Consider the following 23,238-nt stretch of genomic DNA (forward strand, 5'->3'; position numbering starts at 1 on the left):
GAAGGTAGGTCAACTTTGAAAAAATTGCAAGTATAGAGGTCTACCTGTTTGGCTTGTAATGTCAGAATTGCTATCAAAACAATAAAAAAGCAAACAACTTGTTGCATTGATTTTGAATAAATATTTTAAAACCGCGAAAACTGAATAAAAGGTCAACATTTCTTTTCAAAATCATGTTCTATATATCTCTTATGGTTTATTTCGCGACAAAAACTGTAGACTTTGTCGATGCATACGTTGCAATAAGCATTTTAAAAACACCCGAATTTGAATATTTTGTGAACAATTTTTTTATTATTGAAAAGAAGACACACACATAAGAAAATTAAGTTGACATATTAAGCCAGAAAAATAAAAAAATTGAAATCATATGGTAGTTCTGCCCTACCTTGAATTCATTGTACCATGTGTAATACACTCTTGTGGTTAAAAACATTGAAGACGTACGTCGGTAGGCCTGGGAATGAAATAAATTCAAAATATAAATAAATTACATTTTGACATTGTGTGTTTTGAAAAGAATGTGAATTATTTTTTTTTTCATTCCATTACCGAAATTCCAAGCAAATCACATTAGAAAAACTGTTAGTTTGGCTACGGCGATTTTTTCCTTTCTCCATCTATCGCAAAACTGGTTTTAAATTCAAAATACATGAGATCAGTAAGTAGCGCTATATGTATCAGCAGGAACTAGATTTGTAGATTCATATATTGGAAAATTTTAAATAGAATGTGAACCCCTGTAAATCATCAAAATACCGAAAAAGCGGCATGTTAAAGCCAAGATTGAAAAGACTATTCACGGAAACTAGAAATGTAGAGGAACACCGTTGTATCGGAGCTCCAGTGGGGTTTGAAACATAATGAAGTTTTATATTTCATATTCAAGAGAATTTAGTAAGGTAAGTAAATCTTCAAACTCAATACTTTTTAGAAGTTTTTTGTTCACTGCAATCTCGAAAGGCTTTATTAAAAAACCTCGAGATTTCGATGTTTTATTGTGACGACACCAAAAAAGAGAACTCCGTTGTCTCTTTGGCTGGCTGGTGTGCACGATACCTCTCGAAGGGAGTATCATATTTAGTCCAAACTTCGAAAATTTCGAATATAATTCTTTAAAAACCATTAAACCTACATTCGAAGATTTTTAGTAAAATTTAGTGTAGAATGTTCCTTCTCTTGATACTTTCTCCGTATAACGGAATTTTATATTACTTTCATGCATCAACTCGAAAACTTCATAAAAAAGGAGGAATTATTTTCGCTTTTTGGCAATATAATGTAAGAAGAGATTTCTTTGCCGACATAAAATTTGATGAGTCATTCTTCTAAAAATGCTTTGAAGCTGAATTTTTCATAAACTTACGTGAAGTACAGCTTGAACCCTAGAATGTCTTTTTAACATTTATGAATTCCTGGCTTTTAGTACAATGTTCATTTTGTACAAAGTTTTCACTTCCCACGATCCCTCTGAAAGCGAGTTCTTGACCATATTTTTGGGAAAAAAAGGAATAAAAACGCCCGTTTGAAACTCATCTAAATGCGACTTCCACCAAATAATCCTCGTATTGATAGCTGTAACATTACATAGGATACTGAAGATCAATCAATGGAAAATAACGGATTCCGAGGGATCTTAATCCTAAAATATTAACAATTTTAAAGAGGTAGGACCTAGCCCCCTCTATTTTGGATTGTTTACGATATAAACTTTACAACCACATGAATGCTATAATCAATTCGTACTCCGTTTTTTTCCGATTTCAAAATTAAATTTTAAGTTTAACAAGTAATAAGCATTATGTTCGGACGGGCCAAACTTTTAATACCCTCCACCATTTGAAACGAATTTGGGCATTTTCAAAAAAAAAAAAAAATAAAATCCGTTAAAAAATCTGTTGAAATCTTAAAAATGCCGAATATAGGAAGTCGCCGTTATATTGGGATCCATACGAAAACGTGAACCTGCGTAGGTGAATTCTGTCATAAGCCATTACAATAATAAAATACAAATCTTAAAAAAAATCCGGTTAATAATGTAGATAAAATCATAAAAATACCGTATATAGAGAGGTACCGTTACATCGGGGCTATACGAAGACCTGGACCTGTATAGGCAATTTTCTATCACAGGCTGTAATACCTTTTAGTAACTTCAAATACGAAATTTAAAACAATTTCGGAGAATATTGTACCTAAAATCTTCAAAATTCCGAATATAGGGAGGTACTGATGTATGGGGCCTATACGAAGACCTGGACCTGCATAGACAATTTTCTGTCATAGATTATATTACCATTACGAACACCAAATGCGAAATTTGAAACAACTCCGGTGAATAATCCTCCTAAAATCGAATATCGGGGGGTACCGTTGTATGTGGGATATACGATATCGTAGATCCATATAGACATTTCTCTTCCAGGGAGTAAAGTGCTTAGAAAGAGCTTATAGTATGGATTTTTAGACAATTCCTATGAAAAATGTAGCTAAAGTCATCAAAATACCGAATATGAGGAGGCACCGTTATATGGGGATATACGATATCGTGGACCTATATAGACAATACTCTTTCATGGTGTAAAGTACTCAGAAGGAACTCCTCTTGTGGGTCATTGAAAAATATGGGGTCTATACGATATCGTGGACCGATATAGCTCATCTATGAACTTGACCTGCCTGTGTGTATGGTGGAGGGTGTAAAAAGTTACTATATTTTGATGAAACTATAATTCAATTAATGTATGCATTTTCTGGGTTTTTTCTTATCTCAAGATAAAACCAGTAAAGAAAGTGTTAAAGTCGGGCGGGGCCGACTTTATGATACCCTACACCACTTTGCTAATTTAGTAGAGCTCCGCATAACAATTAAACGTTTTAATGGGAGAATTCAATCATACATGCCATGATTATAATTATAATTTAAAGTTCAAAGGACCAAATATGCCGAAGCATTTGTATCTTTTAAATTGGGACTTGTATTGCCCATTTGGTGCACAATTAATTTGAAATCGGATAAAAATATATATGGGAGCTATATCCAAATCGGAACCGATCTCGATAAAATTTGGCAAAAATATTTCTGAGCTGTATTTGATATATTTCCCTGAATATCGTTGTTACGGAGTGCATATTAGGACTGTGGGGATATGGGAGCTATAGCTATATCTGAACCGATCTTCACCAAATTTGACATATTAGCTTCTAGACTCAATTCGGTCATAAGTTCCAAATTTTATCCAATTTGGGCAAATATTAGACGTTTGGTGCACAATAAAAGGTAAATCGGACGAAGTTATATATGCGAGCCATATCCAAATATAAACCGATCTCGATAAAATTTAGCAAATGTATTTCTGAGCTGTATTTGATATATTTCCCCAAATATTGTTGTTACAGAGTCCATATTACGGCTGCGTAGGACAAAAATAACAAATCGGATGAACAATATATATGGGAGCTATAGCTATATCTGAACCGATTTCGATCAAATTTGGCATACTCATTTTCAGGTCGTACGTGCAAAATTCCATACTATTCGGACTGATATTACACGTTTGGTGCACAATAAAAGGCAAATCGGACGAAGATATATATGGGAGCTAAAACTACATTTTAACCGATTATCTCCAATTTTAAAGGGTTCGTCCTTGGGCCAAACAAATGATTTGTGCAAAATTTCATCTGGATAGGGCAATAAATGCGAACTGTACTTTGTTCACAAAAATACATGGACAGACGGACGGGCGGACATGCATAAATCGACTCAGAATGTGATTCTATGCAGATCATCAAAAGGAGCTATGGGTCTATCTCGTTTCCTTTTGCCTGTTACAAACAAATGCACAAAGACATGATACCCTGACCACCTTGTGGTGTAGGGTATAAATAGCCTATTAATGTAAATAATTAGATTTTGAATAATTTCAAATGAATTTTATCCTATCCTTAATCGCCTTATGTATGGATCAACTGCATTCTCTCGAATTTAAAATAAAATATCGCAACACAAGTCAAATTTCTCACCATTCATCTCTTCAGTAATGTACAATGGCCATTCGAGCCACTGTCATGAACACTGATAAATAAAATGATCTATTTTTAATAGTAGTATTAAAAAATTGTATTTATAAACTTTGAAACGTAATTAAGAATTGAATCAATAAACCTTGGAAACTACGGGTCTCTTACAATGAGACAATTTTCTCTTCTAAGTGTAAAAATTATGATAACAATTTTAAGTTTCAACAAGATTCGTAATCGCTATAACAAAGTTTATTCCAAAACAGCTTGTTCCGATTTAACGCCCCGAGCCTGGACAGCCTTCGCCAAATAGTATGCCGATATTATGCCAAGTGCCTGAAAAATACAAATTGAATGTCATTAACATTTATTAAAAGTGATCGAAAGTCTCCTACCTCAAAGGCCACCAAGCCAACTAAGGATAAAATTAAATTGTCACTCTGGGAGTCAATGAATTTGATTGACATAACTTCACAGCCTTTAGGAAATATATTATCACTATCGGAACAGTCGCCCAAATAACAGCAACTGGAAGGCAGTTTATCACCCTTTTCTAGGTAGTCCTGTTGACCATTTAAGCCACAGCATTCGTACTGTAAATGAAATAAAAAGTGGGCATAAGTTGGAAATAGGAAATTACAATTTTGAATAAGTCCTTGGAGAGAATTTTGTCACCCATTTCGGTGCTACATTTCGTTTGAAGTGCATATCTATCTCATTTTTATTCTTATCTGTGTTATTCTTATATTATTCTGCTTACTTGTATTTGTACATCTAGCATAGCACCCGGTTTAACCAACTCCTGTTGCCAGGTGTCTTCGACACGTTGTTTTGTCATTTCCATGAAATCTTCTTTCATCACAGCAAAGGCAATCATGAAAATGGTCTCACAGACAATAGTAAAGACGCCAAGTCCCGCAAACTGAAATATAAAAAAATTGAAAAATAAAATTATGTACCATATATTTTTTACAAATATTGAAAAAGCTAGTTAGAAAAGGCTAAAACACCGATCATGGTATCACCCTATACCAATACTCTTAACAATGATCTTTCTCATAACGACATTTCTTAGTGGGTACACAATATAAGTATTTCTTTCAAAAAATAATTACAAGGAAAATCCAGCTGATTATGAAAGTAGATCAAAGAATAGAAGACTTGGGTATCAGCGGTTTGAAGTTTACATGGCAATGTTACCTAAATAGAAGGGGCAAGTTCCTCTACTTTTCCACATTTGTTATGAAGTTTTTTGAAGTAAGATTCCTTGGATATATGGAATACCCTCCCTATTGGGTAAAGAAACATTTTTGTATAAAAGTATCTGAATTCAAACGGTTTCCACTTTAAACTACAAATACCAGTAAGACCTTTTACATAATGCAGTTCAACTTATCAAAAAACCAAATTTCGTGGGTAAATGTGACTAGGATTATCAAAATACTGAGTATCGGTGGGTATCGTTATATGTGCGTTATAGGAATGTCGTGGATCTAAAAATTCAATGTTTTGCCACTGCTAAAACCCACTATGAACTACAAATACAAAATTTTTAGGCAAATCCGTGGAAAAATGTGGCAAAAATCATCAAAACCCTTATATGGGGGCTATACCAAAACGTGAATCTATATGCTATGCTCCGCCACCGGAGCTAGAACCCATTATAACCAACGAATACCAACTTTTAGACAAATATGTGGAAAAATGGGACAAAATACCGAATATCAGGAGGTACCGTTATATGCGCCTATATCAAAACCTGGACTGATGTATCATTTACAATACCAACCATCCTAGACGCAATACAAATTGTTTGCCCAAATTTTGAATCTCTACGTTAATTTATCTGGGCTGTATCGTTATTTCATCCAGAGGGACATCCAAAATCGTCTTAGAATTTTATGTTGATTATGAATATATATACTTTATGGGGTCTACGACGAATATTTAGGTATGTTACAAACGGTATGACAAAGTTAATATACCCTCTGTTTTAAAGTGGAGGGTATAATAATAAATATTGTAAAGCCATCATGAAATCTAAATCATTTACAAAGAATCATTGAACTCTGTCGAATACCCAGTAATTGTAATATAAAATTATTTAATTTTTAAATTTCAAAATATATATACATTTGAAGCATCACCAAAATACTTACCACCATAGACAGCAAATGCGATTCTCTCAGAGCTGCAAAAGATCCCACTGTACAGAGAGAGAAAACTAGACAACCCAAGAGACTGGCGGTGTAGGCACCCAATGGAGAGCCGGCACCGCCGAGAGTAATGACACCGACCGATATCAGTACCACGCACAGCATCTGCAACGAAGAGAGCGAAGAGAAAACAAAATGTTTGTAGTAAATTCATTTATTTATTTATTAATTAGCCACAAAGAAGTCTCAGCGAGAGCCAGATTGAAAAAATGCAATTTAAAATTTTGTGGCATATCTATAAAATAATATTTGGCACAAAGACATTGCAAACAGACAGCAGAAATTCAAATTATAAAAATATTTATATGTACATTCACATGTGAGTATGCTTGTGTGTGAGTATGTGTGGATCAGTAAACCCCATTACGTATAAAAGAAATTTTGATATTTTTTTCATTAATTACAATGAGTTTAGAAGAAAATATGGGTATACGTATTCCTCCAATGATTCAAACACCTTTGTTTCGGATGATGTCATTTCAATTGGTGGAAATGAAGAAAAATTTCATTTGAAATCGATTGAAGAAAATTAAACAAATGAAATCAATATAAATCGACTGTTCCTTTGTTGAGATCTTGGAATGGCAATCATTTCATTGGGTAATTTTATTTAAAGTTAATTTTAGTTGAATATTCGGCATTCTAAATGTTTAGACACAATATCCTATCTAATGAACTGCAAAAATTCAAATTTAAAATTTCTACATTTGTCTGACATAGCCCTTAAAAAAAACTATTTTAAGTTGTAGGTTCTGAGAAAAATACAAAATGACCTGTCGAAAAAGTGCAATGTAGATTTCACATTTAGTATTGATCTCATTTTGTGAAATCTTCGTTATTTCCAATGTTAGAACTGCATTTCATAACAAAAGTTTGTGTAATAATGAAACATGGAAGTTCATTAAAGCAAAGTTCTATCTAAAAAAAATCATAAACATTAAACATAAAATCTTTTACATAAGCCCCATATGTGCTCCATTTTTCGTAAAATTAGGGTCAGAAAATTTCTAACAAAGCTGAAAAAACACGTTGAAATATGCAAATATTTATTCCATCTTTAAGAAACTGTTACTTACGCCACGCCATTAAATATTACGTTCCAATCGCTTGTCTTCATTTTGGAAACAAAGAGCAACCAAATTCAATTTTTATCGCAAACAAAAAAATCTTTTTGAGGCAACATAATTTTTTTTTTTTTACATTTAATGATGTTGTTTTTATATTTTTGACATTTAACTGTCATTTTTAAATAATACACTCGAAGGTACTCCCGAAAGAAATCCAATCACTTTTTCCCGGAACTCTTACAACTTTTAAGAGTTTAAACGCACATCGAATACAACTTTCGACTCATTCGTCCCAAAACCAATCAATAATCTGGCAAATTTGCTTTAAAATTCGAGAAATGTTGGGCAGTCAATGTTAAATACGATAGGTGAGGCCAAAAATTATATAACATCTCGAAATATTGACCCAATACATAAACAACTATTGCTTGTACAATTGTACCTCCCTATATTCGGTATATTGATTATTTTAGTCATAGTTTCTAATGGAATTGGTTAAAATTCGTATTCGTATTTGGAGTTCATAATGAGTTCTACCTGCTGTGGCAGAACATTACCTACATGGGTCCATGTTTTTCTATAGTCGGTCGATTTCGACGATTTTAACCACTTTTTAAAACATTGTTTGAAATTTGGATTGCATGTTCTTAATGACGGAAATAACGCACACCCCTCGAATACTGGAATTTCGGTATTGAGATACAACTTTTACATAATTTATTTTCTAACTGTTTCAAGAAATAAAAAGTCAATTTAACTGATTTTTTACTACTTAGAAATAGCATTACTAGTACGTCACCTGAGATAAGTTTAATTTTTTTAGGAAATTAGAACTAACAACTAAAAAAGCAGTTAAATTTTTATACCCTCTAACATTTGGAAGGAGCTTGGAGGCTATACGAAGACGTGGTGCTGGAAAAGTGATTTTTTTTCAAATAAGAAATTTGACGCAATTCCGGTGAATAATGTCGCGAAAATTCTGGAAATACCGAATATCCCGGGGTAGCATTATTTGGGTGCTATATTAAAATGTAGACCAACATAGATAATTCTCTTCCAGGGGGTAAAGTACTCAGAGGGATATCCTTGTGTGGATTTTAAGACTATTCCATTGGAAAATGTGGCTAAAATCGTCAATATTCCGAATAGCGGGGGTACCGTTATATGGGGGCTGTACGATATCGTGGAACTTTACCTGCCTGCAGACAAAAGCAGATCGGTGCAAAATCTTAGCTTCCTATCTGTATTCGTTTTGACTCTAGCGTGATAACAACAAATGGACGGACGGAGAGGGCTAAATCGTCTTAGAATTTTATGGTGATCTTTGTTGGGTCTAAAATTATTATTTCGATAAGTTACAAACGGAATGACGAACTTATGTATGGTGGAGAGTATTCAAATAATTTTGTATAGTTTTGTCTGACGATGTTAAGACGTTTTGCGAATTTCTACTTACCCCCGCAAAAGGTCGATATTTCAAAAAAAAAAGGGAAAGAATATTCCGATTTGGCTCCCACTTGGCAAATCTTATAACTTGCGTCAGCGCTAGGTCAGGTGCGGAAATGGACAATATCGGTCCACTCCCTCAAGTACTTCCCAGAACAAAGTGTCAAAACTTTGACTATATAATGCGATGTATGAGTTAGATTGTCTTCAAATTACGCATATCACAATATTATTAATGACCTATTTTCTGGTGTGAAGACGAAATATATCGTTCCACTCCTTCTGGTACCTCCTTCATAAAGGTTCAAATTTGAGTAACAATGAATCTCATAAAACGAGGAATTAACATCCGATTCCATTCAGACTTTGTACATCTAAATATTTCCATCAACACAAGATGTGTTATAATGATGGTAGAGATGGGGCCATATCTTTGGAACCTTCCGCCACATAGGGCTCAAGATTTTGAAAAACAAAATGCTCAAAGAAATTGAAATAAGGAGCCAACCCTCTTCAAATTTCGCACATACAAACATTTTTACTAACTCAAAATCTGATGATAATATCTGCGAACCCCTTTCTGGCACCTCACCCACAAAGGGTCACAATTTTCAATACTATCTATCATAACTTGCGAAACAAATAAGCGATTTTTTTTCAACTTGCTATATCTAAATATTTCTCTCAACCAGAAACCTGAGTTGGATGGAATATGGAATTTATCGAAATTTATGATTTCGTATAAAATTGGATATAAATGTTCGATTTTCTTGTAAATATGCCCATATCAATATGTTTATTTATATTGGATGAAGTATGAACATGGAATACTTCGGTCGACTGTATCTGGTACCTGACATACATTTTAACATTTTCTAAGAATTTTCACATATTCCATATAAAGTGTAGGAAGTAACCAATGTAGCCCAAATCTTGCACGTCGCAATATATTAATTTTGGTCCAATATTAAATGGGCAATATTGGCCCATTCCTTCGGAACATACACCATAGAGGGTCAGCAATTTGAACAGTGACAACATAAGTCAAAATATATATAAATAATTGAACATTGGCTGAGGGCTTACATCTGTTTAACTTATTTTATCAATAATTATACATGTCTTGCTTTAATTAAATTATTTTCAAATAGAAATTGAGCTTCTAAAAGTTTGCACTAAAATGTAGTAAAAAGTTCAAAATGGTGAAGTATCAATTTTCATAATTATAAAAATTGGAGGGCGGTTTTGAATTCCTCCATACAACCGAAATCCGTGTTATATCAACTAATGGCTAATTTTATACTCGTAGCGGGTAAAATAGAACATATATTTTGTGTTGAAAAAATTCAAAAATTTTCATTAAACCGCGAATATTTTAAATCCCGGCGAAATCACAAAGCCATGACAAGGTTACTTCTGATCTTTACATTGATATTAACATCCAACAAAACGGATATATAGCAAAATATGTGCGATATATACGTTTATCAAAGAAGATATGCTTGAAAAATCTCTTATATGTCGAGAACGGCTGAACTGATTTCCACAGTTCTCATTAATTCAGAATGGCCTCTTGACAGGAAAGTAAAAACGTCTAAAAAAATCGCATAAAAATATCTCTCTAAAGATGAAAATATTGATTTTGTAAAATTTTCTCATATTTTTTCAATTTTGTCATTTTTTTGGCATATTTTCATTTTGAATTAAACATTTGGTAATATTTCTACAGCTAACAAAACTAAGTAGTTAGGATATCAGGATATCACATACAGATCGCATTTATGGCCCGATCCTAACGAAATTTTGCATGGGGATCAGATGAGGGTCAGAATAGAAGCCTACTCTTTTTGGAGATGATCGCCATATATTTAGGGGTTGAAATGGACCAAAAAACTGCAAAATTGTCAGCAGGTCGTAATTATCGCCCGACCCTCACGCACATTTGAATGGGGGTTACCGGACATTGCAAGAGCCAAGCAGTTTTGGATGGCCATCCAAAAATATTCAATGTACGAAATGTCCATTCCAGTGACTTTTTGGAGAATTCACAAATACAGGAAAGACGCACTTCTGACTATTTCGTTAACGCTGATTTCGTTGAAGGATATAGTCAAATGTCTGTATCTCATATAGATGCGTTTCAGTCAAAAACCAATAATAAATGTTAATCTTTTGCCACTTCTGAGAGATTATAGGTCTTTGGGAAATATTGGTTCCAGATCTAGGAAGACCATTTAAGTGCAACATCTACCAATAAATTGGAAATGAGCAAATTAGTTTAAGTTGCTTCTTATTCGAAAATTAGAGAACGGAACCTGATGGTTTTCTTTTATTATTTGTCACAATATCTTGTGGAATTCTTTCGAGTATCTCGCCTATATAAACTGTATCGTTTATTATAGTGTTGTAGGGTATTTAACGGTCGGCCCCGCTCGACTGTAGCCTTTGCTTACTTGTTTTGTTTAAAATAAACTAAAGTGAAATACTGCCAAGAATCTAGATGTACAATTAAATTGAAATTTAAACTTCCCTGCAATTGGTATGTGTACATGCGTTTTTGTATCATGTTTACCCTATTTGTAGTTGAATACATATATACCCAAATATTTCGAGGAAATTATTGATGGAATTTATATTGTAGTAATTTATGTGGCAATATAAACATATAATTATACCACAAAACTACTGCAATAATAATTTTCTCTGTTTTAAATCTAAATAACTTTACAGTGGACGTAATTGGACAAAGATAATAAAATTCATTAAATTAAAATTAAATTCATTACAAAACTTTTTGGAAAACGCAACTCAGGATGAATAACAGGTACATATATGACAAAGTTCCATTTGCATATCTCTAAAGGCATAACTCAACATATCAACTCATTGTTTTTTTAATAACTAATAAACGTCAAAGACCCAAAAATGTCTTTGTAAATGTTTACCAGAGGGTAAGGCAGGGAAACATTATCACCCTTTTCACTAATAAACAAGCGTTGCTCTTATAAAAACAACAATAATGAGATTAAGCCTAATTATGATTATATATATGAAATTTAAATTTTTGTTTACATTGATCATATTTAAATTTTTATCATTTATGGAGACCCATGGAGAGTGGATCGGTATCAGTTGGGGACTTAGTTACATTTTTGTCGATTTAGCGATGTCCGTACGTCAGTTTGTCTGATTTGATTCAAACTTGGTGCATCGTAGTATTATTGTCAAACTTAGATCGATTTCGGAGATGGGCAATATCGGTCTACTCCTCCCGGTACCTCCCCCACAAAAAGTCGAAATTTTCAAAAACATATTTTACTGCGCAGGAAGATATAGGATAATCCAATTTAGTAAATCGCAATATTTGCATCAATGCTAAGTCAAGAGCGAAAATAAACAATATCGGTGCACTCCATCAAGTACCTCCCACACAAAGGATCAAAGGATTAACATCTGATTCGATTCAGATTTCATATTTCACACACCCCACTTTTTCTACTAACACAAGATCTAGAAGGGATACATCGGTCCACTCTTCTGGTACCTCACCCACAAAGGCACACAAACAAACATTTAAACCCTAACATGGAGAGGTCAGCGCTTCTTTACAACTTCCTATATCAAAATATTTCTCTTACCCAGAAACCTGGAATGAATGGAGTTTATGATATCGCATAAAATTTGATATTAATAGAACAGTGTTTGGCTTGCTTGTTTGGGATACCATAGTATTTTGTTGTTGCAAAATCGTCAGGCAAAATCCCATTATTGTTGTTTTTATAAAAACAACGTTTGTTTATGAGTGGAGAACGATGGTAATGTATACCAGGGGGTAAGGCAGGGAATACCTAGGTTTCGGAAAGAGCCACCAATCCTCATCAGTTCCCTTGTTTCTTGTCTGGGATATTCTCCCCAGAAGTTATTTTTTTAAAATATTATTTAAAAAAAAATAACTTCTATGACAAAAAACATTTTTTACCCAAGTGACGAGATCGTAAGCTCAATAGAAGAGGAACAAAAGAATTACATAAAACTAAAATTCTTTTGGAAAATCTTCTAAATCTTACAACCGCACTTATAAACATTTACATCTTTCTCCACTTGTTATGCTTTCGTTCAACCTGAACGAAGTAACATAACCATGTAAGTTTGTTTTGTCTGTTACAACAAAAACCCCTTCGTCGACCGTGCCTGTGTCTGTTAATAGAACAGTGTTTGGCTTGCTTGTTTGGGATACCACAACAATAATGGGATTTTGCCTGACGATTTTGCAACAACAAAATACTATGGTATCCCAAACAAGCAAGCCAAACACTGGTAGTTCTATTTAGACAATTTTTTGTCATTGGAGGTGGTACCCATGTTCCGGCATAGGATCTTCCATTGAGATCTTTAACCACCAACCATAAAACAATTTCGTTAGAAAATATGTTGAAAATCATAATAATATCGAAGATCTTTACGTACTGTCATATGGGGCTTAAACGTGAACCGATATACCCGATCTTCAATCCCAAAATACAACAAACATTTAGCCATCTCGATCGATACCTACAAAGGTTAGAGTCGGGGCTTAAATGATTATGTCGATGAGTTACGAATCTCAATGGTCCATAATTTCGGTTATTAACGAAATTTATCAATAAGTTAACCACTTTCTCATGAAATTACTAATCTTTAAATCATTCATTCAAAAACTTAAACAACATTCAACAAAAAACTCAATTAATTTTTAACCAACTCATTTGCCATGTCAAGTAGCAGAGAATGGCTGGCTACTATCTTGTTTACACATTCTGGAACGCGTCGTTTTGTTCTCAACTTTGTTGACGGATATGTTGCACCGAGACACAAACACACTCTCACACACACACACACTTCACATAATAAAATCTGACACATTATATGAATAACTTAAAAGCAACCTCCGGAAGGTGAAATGAAAATTCCAATTTGACCTGCTTCTGAGTTTATTTTTAGTTTGGGCGTTCGTGTGTTTTCCTTGTTTTTTTTTTTTTTGCTTTTTGCAGGTAACGTACATGGACATGGAACGAGAGTCAAGTACATAAGGACATGTGCTAGGTGTATGGTGAGTATATATATAGGTGTGTATGTACATATGTATTGGTGTCGTACATCCATCCTCGTGCATGTTTTGAAATTCAGGGTCACATTACAACTGTGTTTTTGTTTGACTAGTTTGGCCTTCTTCTTTACTTTGACACCGAATGACAATGCGAATGTTTTGCTGATGGCATTGCTGGTTTTGTTGCTGCCCCACTTTGTTTTTGTGGAACACTCTCAGAGGCCTAGTAAACTTGATATGTTTGGTGGTGTTCTCGTTTTACTTACCGAAATTACAATGCTCAAGGTTAGCAGAGCATATTTCCAGACAGGAATTGAGAATGACATTTTCATCTTTACGGCAGTTTCCTTCAACCTTTCCAGTCACGGAATCCTACTGAAAATAACACACACACACAGAGAGAGAGAAACACAGACCACCAAGAAAGAAAAAACGAAAGCTATGAAAACAAACATCAAAACGTTTAAGCCAAACAATAGTCAATTTCGTATGTCTGTCAGTCTGTCAGTGTGACGTGCATTCAAATCCTTGCTCTGTTACATAAACTTAAGTGGCAGGATGTGCGAAATGTGATTCGGCAAACAATAATTGTGGGCAAAATCAAAATCATAATACACAGATGAGTGAATTTACATGACAGCATTCGACAAAATCATTTTTAAATTTTTAAATTTTTGTTTTAGAAAAATTCATAGACACAACAACAAAATCTAATAAACAAACTAAAACCCCATCGAAACGGAACGGAACGTGTTCCCCCAAAATACATCAAAACATTATGCCATGTGTACCGTACCCAGAGAAAATTTTTTCAAAATTCTTGTGATGCTGTTTGAATCAGATTTTCTGAAAAATCTGAAAATAAACACTACACCATATACTGTGGCCGATACCGATGTCTGTCTGTCTGTCTGTCCGCTACTCAGTCAGTATGACCCTTCGTCTCTCTGTTCCCTCCTGCTTATCTGGTCTTTGGCTTTGTTTGTTTATGCTGGCTGAAGGCACACTATGTACACGCGTTCGTTCGCTTTTAAAGCAATTTCCTCATGTCGTTCGCAACGCTCGTTTTACCCGCTCGACTATATTTCACGACCACCTTTGTCTCAAGGAACAAGTGTTACTGAGGTGAAAAGCTACGAGAGGCATCTTATGCAGGTTCATCTGCCACTCGGAAAGATGCTTTTTTGTGCAACGGTGTGTGTGAGTTTGGCAGAAAATTCACCACGCTTTCTCATTTCCTCGTGGCGTAGTTCGTGGCAGAACTATAGCATGGAAAACTGACATCTGAGTGGCGGTGTATGTGTGCGTGCGTGTATTTGGGAGGGAAATTTCTGTGTTTTCACTGACACGATTTTTCTTCCGCAACTTGTGTTTGTTTGTGTCGTTTTTTTTCAGTTGCGAACAACATCACCAGTCAATGGTGAAGTGTTGAATATCATTGGCACACCATTCTGCCGTACACTTGCATACATGCTGACAAACAAACAATGCTCACACACACAAACACTTATTATCCAAAAATCAAGCACCAACTGAGAATACTGGGTGTGGGGGAGGTTGAACATTAAAGTAGACTAATTTTTCAGTTCTACCGGGGAATGTTTGTTTGGATAAAGTGTATTAAAATGATGTGTTTATGCCGCAATTATAGGTGTATTAGAATGTAACGAAAGGTAAACGAAATGGAAAAAATGCAATACGTTTTTTGTATATTGCATAAAATTAGGTCGAACAATTTAATTAAAGGAGGGCTTTTAACTCTGCCATTTCGTTTGTGACATGCCTAAATATTTGTCGCACACCCCATAAAGTATATATATTCTTGATCAGCGTAAAATTCTAAGTCGACTTAGCAGTGTCCGTCTTTCTTTCTGTGAATCTCTTTGCCTGTCTGTGTGTCTCTTTGTTTGTCTGTTGTATCACACTATCTGTGGAATGGAGTGAGATAGAAGGCAAAAAACTTTGGACACATGTGTATTTTGACAGCAGAAAGTTAAGTTCGTAAATGGGACATGTCGGTCAACGTTTTCGTACTTCGCCAATATATCGGTACCTGCCTATATTCGGTATTTTGATGATTTTAGCGACATTTTTCACCGGAATTGTTTCAAATGTCGTATTTGAAATTCGAAATGAGTACTACAGCCTATGACTACAAGTTGCCCATGCGGGTTCACGTCTTATTCACCGCAATTGTTTCAAAATTTGTATTTAAAGTTCGGAATCAGTACAAAAGCCCATGACAAAAAATTACTTATGAATGACCACGTCTTCGTATTGCCCCCATATAAGGGTTTTAATTTTTCTACGAATTTTTTCTTTTTTTTTTTTTTTGAAAATTTCCAATGTCCTTCAAAATTGTGGAAGGTATTTAAAATTCGGGTGGGCCGAACTTTGTTTCTTTTTTACCTGTTTTTTGTTTAATATGTGTTTTCCTTCAGGAGTGTATACAATCATATCGGTCGGTCTGCCGACGCGTGAACATTCCAGATTCAACTGACCATGAGAAAATCAGGACCGATTTCTACATAATTTGAAAAAATTATGTTTAGACCAAATTCTTCCATACATTCCTAATTTCCTTAAAATTGGAGATACATAGCGTCTTTGGTGCAAATATATGGAAACTATATCCAAGCCTCAAGTGCTTTCCAAATTATTTCGGATTTTTTCTCCAAATTTTAATAGAATCGAACATACAAATCGTGTTTGGTGCATCAAATAAATGAAATCGGTCGAAAATATATATGAGAGCTATAACTAAATCTGAACCGATTTCAATATAATTTTCGCAAATTTAGTTTTGTACCAAATTTCGCCAGTCATTCCAAATTTAATTGGAATCGGACAAATATATAGTGTTTGTTGCATCAAATATTTGAGATATCCAAATCTGAACCGATTTCAATATAATTTGGCAAAATTATTTTCTAATCAAATTCCGCCACTCATTCCTAATTTTATTGGAATCGAACATACATATCGTATTTGGTGCATCAAATAAACGAAATCGATCGAAAATATATATGGGAGTTATGTTGAAATCCGAGCCATTTCAATATAATTTGGTAAATGTATTATCGTACGTAATTATTTATTTTAGTAAATTTCGTCACTCACCCTGAATTTCATTGGAATCGGACATACACATCGTATTTGGTGCATCAAATATATGAAATCGGTCGAAAATATATATGGGTATTGGGTATAGCTCCCAAATCTAAACCGATTTGAATATCCTTTGTCAAATTTATTTTTATTCCGATTTCCGTTACACATTCTAAAATTGGAGACTGTATCTATAATCGTTCAATATATATGTGCATTCAAAAACAAAATTTTCTAGAGGTACCTCCGATTCGGATGCTATATCGCCAATTCCAAGTGGAAATTAAAACAATTTTATAGCCTATGCTACTTTCAGGCGATGCTGCAGTATATATGGAATTTTTCAGGGAAATCTGTTCAGCGGTTTTCGAGTTCATAAACTACAAACAATCAATCAAACATGCAAACATTTTCCTCTTTTTTAAAGATATAGAAGATAGATTTTTTGGAGAAAATGTCAAAGTAAGAATTATTCTAGATGAAATTTCGTAGTCATTCTCTGACCAAAAAAAATATTTATACTTAGTATTTACTATCAAAAATAGCATATATTTTTCAATTAAAAAAGGTTATTTATTTCTGACAAAAAATATCACTTTTTCCCAATTCGATCGATTGGATTTGTGGCTCCTTTGAGGGTTGAAATGTTACACCAAAATGTGGAAGACGTGTAACGTTCATTTAACTTGTTACAATCAGCTCAGATTATTGTATACCTCCCATAGGGTAAGTGTACCAGTAGTCGGCACTTTAAGGATTTTCGCGTTTTTAATCGCTCACCATTCAGAGTGGAACTTTTCAATTATTACAAAGTTAATTTATTCGGATTCCAAATTTTGTATAGTTTTTGCAATAATAAAGTTTTAATAACTTTTTATTAATTTTCATAAATTTGTAGTTTTATTAATACAATGCTTTTTTGCCAGTAGTCGGCACCACTTGCTAATTGTCGGTATGGCATGTTCCAACAGTTGGCATACCAATTTTTTTGTAAGAATAATTAATAATAATAATAAATGAATTCATTAAAATATAATATTTTTGTTTAGTTAAACTGATTCGACGTCTTTATTGTACTTTTCTGAAGAATATGGATTGTTGAGGACCTTCACAGACAAAAATTTAACTTTTATTAGAATAAATCATCTTTCCTTAGCGAAATTGTACACAAAGATAGCTGACAATATATTTGAAGTAAACAAAACACATTTAGTTATAATAGTTTCATTTATTTGGGCTTAAAAATAAAAAGTGCCGACTACTGGGACATGCCGAACTTAGGCACACTTACCCTATATGTGTCTGTGAATCTGATTTCAGATTTACGATGCATATTTAGTGCACGAAATATGATTCCGATAACGATTTATTTTGTGCAAATTAAATTATAAATAAATTATATATATTTAATTATAATATTTATAATGTCTAATATATGAGCAATAATTTCCACCAAATTATGTTTATATCGGTAATAATTTGAATTACACAAAGCCACAATATAAACATAAATCGTACTTTTATGGAACACACTTCTTTCTCCCAATATCTTTCTTATTATTTTATTTCAATTTCTTACACCTCTAATGACATTGTATAAACTTTACCATAAACAATACAAACTATTATTGTCGATGCGAGTTGCCAAACGTTTTAAATAGTGTCTTCATTCCCTTTTTTAGGCAACTTTTTCACCGACATTTTTGGATTTACATTGATGTGATTCCGAATATTAATTCGCAAGTCGAAAATTAACTATTAAAAATTAAAAACTAGTTATTCATTTTTAGTTTCAGAACGCTGTTGTATCCTCCCTAAATGCATCACGATTTAAACTACTTGCCATGCGTTCGAACATTCGCTTTGTGGCTACACTTTCTGTTTGTGTTCAAATCTTTTACAATTTTTATTAAAGGCATAAACAAAAACAAAGATGAGACATGAACAATAACAATATTGACAAGTTCTTATGGTATGAAATAAAAACTGCATCATAAACCTAAAATTCACCGACCAATTATTTATAATCACCCAGCAAAAATACTAACTACAAATCGGGCTACAAACCCATTATTATGACGAGGGCATTTCGCAAGAAATAAGTAATTGTTTTGAACCACTAAAAGTAGATAAAATAATTACTTCCTAGCAAATGGGTTCACAGGCACATGTTGGCACTAGAAATTACTTACACAAAAGCTTCCTAACCCCGATTTTATACCCTATGCCACACAGGTACAGGGTCGTTCTGTATTTATTTGTACAATGCAGAAGAAAATGAAACAAATCCATAGTTTCTTTTGATGATGTTCCTTGAATCACATCCTGGGTCGATTTATGCATGTCAGTCCATGTACTTTTGTAATAAAAGTACAGATCGCATTATTTGTCCGATCGAGATGAAATTTTCCACACATTACTAGCTTTGATCAAGGACGAACCCTGTTGAAATTTGAGATAATCAGACAATATTTGCATGTAGTTCCCGTATATATCGTCGTTAGATTTCGATTAATACTTGCGGAGAGTGACCTTCAGCTGTTATGACGGCCCACTCCATCACCTTGAGTTCTGGTGGCCAAACGAAGGTGCACATTTTCAGCTGACCTCTTTGGCAAGTAAACACTATAATTTTGTTTGTTTACAAACTACTGGACAAGAATGTTTTCTCATCGGAGAAAACCAAATTCGGCAGTTCACCACTTTCGGCCAAGCGAGCAGCTCTTTAGCTCATTTGAGTCTATTTTCTCTCAGTTGCGGTGTAAGTTCTTGCACTTTTTGGAATTTCAATAGCTTTGCCCCGAGCTTATTTTTCAAAATTTGCCGAATGGAATATTGCAATATGTTCAGATCACGAGCCATTTTTCGGCCACTGCGCCGCGGGTTTCGATCAAGTCGCTTCTTTAGTTGTCGAACCATTTCTCCTGATGTTGCTGTATTCTTTTGTCCACTTCCTTGACGACGGGCCATGCTACCAGTAGCACGGTAACGAGCGATGGCACGAGACACAACTGATTTATTCACATTTAAATCCTGAAGTGCTCTAACATTAGCCACTTGTGGTTTTCCAGCCAAATATAAAGAAATCTCACTCACGCTTGAATTCTATCAAGAATAACTTTTGTTTTTTGGAAAATTCTGAACAAAATGCTTTTGTACGCCAATATAATGAGCTTTCACTGGAATAATTTTCACAGCTGTCAGACGAGTAGAAATGACAGCAGTCTGAAGTTTGTTGCAGTTTTTTCATCTCACCCTGTATATCTTAGTCAGATTTCCATTTTATTGTGCGTTATATGTGTAATATTTTTAACAGATATAGATAATGCTGCCGTATATATATTTCGTTCGATTTGGTGTTTAAGGCCCTCACATTCGTAATACGCACCCCACGACAATGGTATTTGGATATCAGAATTACCTCTCTCAAATTTTATCAATATCGGTTCAGATTTGGATATACCACCCCTATACATATATCTTTATCCGTTTTCAGGTTTGAGATACCACCGAAATCAGCCTAGACCCAAACACTCTCATATATATGTGTCATCAATTGTGTGAAACTCGATTCCCATATATCTATCGCTCCAATTATTGTTGTTTTTATAAAAACAACGTTTGTTTATTAGTGGAGAACGATGGAAATGTTTACCAGGGGGTAAGACAGGGAATACCTAGGTTTCGGAAAGAGCCACCAATCCTAGCCACCATTCCAAGGAGTACAAAAGCTTTCGTCAAATTTGTTAGTAATCGTCCCGCACGTTAATATGCATTGATAAAGCTGAGGTAATGTCGTGTCATTATATTTAGGATACTGAAAATGCAGAGGGTATGTGGTAATTATTACCAGAAATGCTGAAGATAGCACATGCGACCACCAGATTTTTCCTGGTTTATTTTGGGCAATAAAAGTTGTTATTTAAGTAAATATTAAAGTCCATAACACAACTCCCTATTTCGTGCTAGCCGATTTGTTATGAATATTTTGCTGGGGAATGATTGGTAGTTATTATACCCTCCACCTTAAATATTCATCGTAGACCCCATAAAGTATATATATTCATAATCAACATAAAATTCTAAGTCGATTTAACGATGTCCGTCTATCTGTCTGTCTGTCCGTCTGTCTGTTGAAATCACGATACAGCCCACATTATTTGACGTAGAGCGCCAAAATTTAGCAGAGCAATTTGTATTGTGTCTAGGATGGTTGGTATTGAAAATGAGATATATCGGTCCTCGTTTTGGTATAGTCTCCATATAACGGTACTTCCTGACATTTGGTATTTTGATGATTTATGCCACATTTTTCACGCATTTATCTAAAAATTGGTATTTGTTGGTCACAATGGGTTCCAGCTTCGGTGGCAAAACATTGCATGTATGGGTCTACGATTTGGTTTAGCCCCTATATAACGGTACCTCCCGATATTGGGTATTTTGATGGTTTTTGCCACATTTTTTTACTGATTTGTCTAAAAATTGGTATTTGCAGGTCATAATGGATCCTAGTTCGTGTGGCGGAACATTGTATGTATAAGTCCATGTTTTGGTATAGTCCCCATATAACGGTACCTCCCGATATTCGGTATTTTGATGATTTTTGACACATTTTTTCACGAATTTCTCTAAAAATTGGTAGTAGTAGGTCATAATGGGTTCTAGCTGCTTTGGCGAAACATTGCATGTATAGGCCCACGATTTGGTATAGCTCCCATATAACGGTGCCTCCCGATATTCGGTATTTTGATGACTTTTGCAATATTTTTTCGCGGATTTGTTTAGAAATTGGTATTTGTTGGTCTTAATGGGTTCTAGCTCTTTTGGCGAAACACTGTATGTATAGATCCACGTTTTTGTATAGCCCCATATAGCCGTATTTCCCGATATTCGGTATTTTGATGATTTTTGGCACATTTTCCCATGAATTTGTCTAAAAGTTGGTATATGTTGGTCATAATGGGCTCTAATGTTTCCTTTACCCTAAGGTGGAGGGTATTAAAAGTTTGGCCCGGCCGAACTTAATGTCTTTTTCCTTGTTTTTTAAGTAAAGTCATATACAAGTGTTATTGATGATTGAAAACTAATTTTATAGAAGCTAATTTGATAAATTCGTTTCCGAAAAGAAAGATATAGAAAAGCAAATTTATATAACGACTCCGGGCAGGAATATAGGACTGAAACCAGTAAAGAAAGTCTTAAAGTCGAGCGGGCCGACTTTATGATACCCTACACCACTTTGCTAATTTAGTAGAGCTGCGCACAACAATTAAAGGTTTTTTTTGGGAGAATGCAATAATACACGCTATGATTATAATTACAATTTAAAGTTCAAAGGACTAAATATACCGAAGAATTTGTATCTTTTAAATTCGAACTTGTATTGCCCATTTGGTGCACAATTAATTTGAAATCGGATAAAAATGTATATGGGAGCTATATCCAAATCGATAAAATTTGACAAAGATATTTCTGAGCTGTATTTGATATATTTCCCTGAATATCGTTGTTACGAAATGCATATTACGGCTGTGAGTAACAAATATGACAAATCGGATGAACAGTATATATGGGAGCTATAGCTATTTCTCAACCGATCTTCACCAAATTTGACATACTACCTTCTAGACTCAATTCAGTCGTAAGTGCCAAATTTCATCTAATTTGGGCAAATATTAGACGTTTGGTGCACAATTAAAGGTAAATCGGACGAAGTTATATATGGGAGCTATATCCAAATCTGAACCGATTTTGATAAAATTTAGTAAATGTATTTCTGAGCTGTATTTGGTATATTTCCCCAAATATTGTTGTTACAGAGTACATATAACGGCTGTGGAGACCAAATATAATAAATCGGATGAACAATATATATGGGAGCTATAGGTATATCTGAACCGATTTTCACCAAATTTGACATACTATTTTCAATTTGGTAGTAAGTGCCACATTCCATTACATTTGGGATGATAATACACGTTTGGTGCACGATAAAAGACAAATCGGACGAAGATATATATGGGAGGTATATACAAATTTGACCCGATCTCGATAAAATTTAGCAAAGTTATTTCTGTGCCGTATTTGATATAATTCCCCAAATATCGTTGTTACAGCGTGCATGTTGCGGCTGCGGAGGACAAAAATAACAAATCGGATGAACAATATATACGGGAGCTATAGGCATATCTGAACCGATTAAATTATTTCAAGTATCGTATATTGCGTTTTAGAATATTGTAATGACATATGACAAAAATTGCATGTACAGGTCTATGTCTTCGTATAG

General features: G+C 34.2%; 1 protein-coding gene and 1 long non-coding RNA gene across 7 annotated transcripts in view; one reads left to right on the forward strand and one right to left on the reverse strand.

Moving 5' to 3' along the window:
* Positions 1–453: 453 nt before the first annotated feature.
* Positions 454–23,238, forward strand: part of LOC109611938 (uncharacterized) — a 31,527-nt gene continuing 8,742 nt past the window's right edge. The window contains exons 1-4 of one of the 3 annotated variants that reach the window (XR_002194197.2): positions 454–661; positions 730–902; positions 13,783–13,841; positions 13,952–14,096. This is a non-coding gene — a long non-coding RNA (uncharacterized LOC109611938). Of the gene's footprint in view, positions 662–729; positions 903–13,782; positions 13,842–13,951; positions 14,097–23,238 lie in introns of those variants that run through there. The other 2 variants (XR_002194198.2, XR_009342884.1) reach the window with 2 other exon arrangements.
* LOC131804043 (tetraspanin-2A-like) lies at positions 4,099–14,960 on the reverse strand. 4 transcript variants are annotated; one of them, XM_059126298.1, is made up of 6 exons: positions 14,635–14,960; positions 14,105–14,210; positions 6,183–6,344; positions 4,784–4,945; positions 4,419–4,616; positions 4,099–4,359 (listed from the first exon to the last, which is right to left on the reverse strand). In XM_059126298.1, exons 2-6 carry the CDS (start codon positions 14,168–14,170, stop codon positions 4,276–4,278), a joined length of 672 nt encoding a protein of 223 aa, XP_058982281.1. In that variant the 5' UTR covers positions 14,171–14,210; positions 14,635–14,960; the 3' UTR covers positions 4,099–4,275. The 4 variants fall into 4 exon arrangements, with proteins under 4 accessions (XP_058982281.1, XP_058982280.1, XP_058982285.1 ...); XM_059126297.1 differs by having other exon boundaries at positions 14,105–14,213; XM_059126302.1 differs by having other exon boundaries at positions 14,910–14,959.

This window comes from Musca domestica, unplaced genomic scaffold (assembly GCF_030504385.1).
Source record: "Musca domestica strain aabys unplaced genomic scaffold, Musca_domestica.polishedcontigs.V.1.1 10, whole genome shotgun sequence".
Taxonomy (NCBI): Eukaryota; Metazoa; Arthropoda; class Insecta; order Diptera; family Muscidae; genus Musca; species Musca domestica.

Coding starts and splice junctions, on each gene's coding strand:
- LOC131804043 (XM_059126298.1), bottom strand. CDS start 14,170: ATGAAAATGTCATTCTCAATTCCTGTCTGGAAATATGCTCTGCTAACC. Junction 4,617..4,783: donor TGCTAGATGTACAAATACAA/GTAAGCAGAATA, acceptor TTTCATTTACAG/TACGAATGCTGTGGCTTAAA. Junction 4,360..4,418: donor TTGGCTTGGTGGCCTTTGAG/GTAGGAGACTTT, acceptor TGTATTTTTCAG/GCACTTGGCATAATATCGGC.